The sequence below is a fragment of the Vanacampus margaritifer genome, chromosome 9, assembly GCF_051991255.1.
Source record: "Vanacampus margaritifer isolate UIUO_Vmar chromosome 9, RoL_Vmar_1.0, whole genome shotgun sequence".
Classification (NCBI taxonomy): domain Eukaryota; kingdom Metazoa; phylum Chordata; class Actinopteri; order Syngnathiformes; family Syngnathidae; genus Vanacampus; species Vanacampus margaritifer.
The window spans coordinates 17,026,727-17,028,812 of record NC_135440.1 but is presented as its reverse complement, the minus strand read 5'-3'; the positions used below and the strand labels follow the sequence as shown (position 1 = coordinate 17,028,812).

The following is a 2,086-nucleotide window of genomic DNA, read 5'->3' as shown; positions in this document are numbered from 1 at the left end:
AATGATGCCTTCAGGAGCAGCTCGGAATTACGTGTACTGTCTTGTTAAAAAAATGATTTAATCTTTTTAATGGCTGTAAAAGTGTGTATGAATGTGAGGTAAATGAAATGGAGATATATTGGGGGTTGCAAATGGCCTCCCCTGACCTTTTGTAGAACTTTGTCCTCCATCTTGCTCATGTGAGATATGCTGCTACTACTACTTCTTACATAAAAGCTACTCAAAGACAAGGTGAACTTTGCAATTAAATGATGAGGGCAGGGGGTCAGGAAGTGTTTGCTGATAGGTGTTGGATGCCTCTCCATTTGATGCTCAAGTTTGTTTTTTGTTTTTTTTTCTTCACAAGCACTAATGGTGTTTCATTTGTCAGACTGCCACTGGAGTTCATTTTGTTATTAATGGAAAGCTCAGCACAGACTGTACAAAGTGGTTTTTCTCAGTCCATTATCAGCTCTTTGTAAATGTTTTGAATGCGACAGGTTTTGAAGTTGCGTTACAGCCAAACCTTCCAATATGATGCAAGGAAATGTGTTAATTATAGCAATGGGGATGCTGGATTAGTATGCACGTCAAAGTTTCCTAATTTGCCGCTAATGTGTAAGTTTTAAAGTCTCACTTTGATTTTGTTTATTGTTCAAGATGAATTAATTCCCCATGCGGAAAAGGCGCCATAAAAGGAGCGATGACGCACGGTTTGCGCGCTCAGTTGTGGTTTGTGCCTGGTTTAATGGCCGCGCGTGTGTGAGTAGGGGGGCAAAAGTTTTGAGCAGGGGGCGGGGGTGGGACTTTGTTGCATTGTGGAGGTTCCCAAGCACTAGATCTGCTGCTGGTTTGAAGGAGGTCAGAAGAAGGAGAAGATCCGGGGGAGGAGCGCGGTCATCCAGACGGACTCCAGCCGGCAATTGAAGCGACCTCACCTGCACGCGGTGGGACCTGCTTCCGCCTGCCTCTCATAGTCGAACCGGGGATTATAAGCATCAGGATGGAGCGTTCATGCGACACGGGAGTGTTCACATTCCGGTTACTCTTCCTCCTCTTGTGCGCGCCAAGTGGGGTGTGGAGCTTCAACCTTTACGCACAGCATCCCACGGTGTACCGCGGACCCAGTGGGAGTTATTTCGGTTATTCCGTGGACTTCTACCAGGCCAGCAGCCGCAGCAACACGTGAGTGGCAACTTTGTTGAACGCAACATTAGATAGACTCATATATTGAGTTATTAAATGTTTGAGGTAACCAATACATCTTCTTCTTTTTTTTTTATTAGATGTGGACAGTGGTTATAGTAGAGGCTACACATGCATCAAATGTTGATATGCAATTTTGACCTTTTAATATAATCTGTCTCACTCCACATTGTCTTACATTTACTGTCAACACTGCTCAACAACATTACTTACCATGCCGTCCATGTAAACTGAAATATTAAATGTCTGTATGTCTGTCACTAACTCTAGCTAGCTAGCTACCTAGCTACAGGAACTGTGTATGTTTTATATATAAGTATGTTTGTAACTTAGAAGATGTGAACAGTATATACATTATGCACATATATGTGCTGTATGTATCTATATTGTATATGTGATGTTTATGTATATATCTATAATGTAGATATTAAATTATTGTTCAATTCTGATAAGCAATTATCGCCAAATCTGCTAGACTAGACTCTAATGTAACACATGCACGATTCATGTCTTGTGTTATAACCGAATATGATCTTTAGTAAGGGTGCCGCGATCCGATATTGATATCGGATATCGGTCCGATATCAGCCGAAAAAATAGTAGGCTTTTTGTTTATATAGGGTCTACATCCAATTTCTCAAAAATTAGCATGCCTATACAAACATTTTTTCCCGCCACATACTGAATGTAAAAAAATTATTCTGAATGTACTGACGTAAACTTGAATTGTTATTTTGCACTTAAATGATTATACGTAATTTGGTTTTATTGACTTTATTAGGGTTATTTCTCAGGGTCCTTTATTTAGTTTTTTCAAGTACAGTACATTTTCATGTTTCAAATTGAATTTATGTAACCCGAATATGTGGAATAAATGGGTCATATTTTCTCAGACCTACTG

The 2,086-nt window shown here is 40.1% G+C and overlaps 1 protein-coding gene across 1 annotated transcript in view; it reads left to right on the top strand.

Moving 5' to 3' along the window:
* The first annotated feature begins 798 nt into the window (after positions 1-798).
* itga8 (integrin, alpha 8) overlaps positions 799-2,086 on the top strand; it is a 53,802-nt gene continuing 52,514 nt past the window's right edge. The window contains exon 1 of the mRNA XM_077576614.1: positions 799-1,164. Within this exon, the coding sequence (XP_077432740.1) occupies positions 983-1,164 (182 nt within the window). The 5' untranslated portion in view covers positions 799-982. The remainder of the gene's footprint in view (positions 1,165-2,086) is intronic.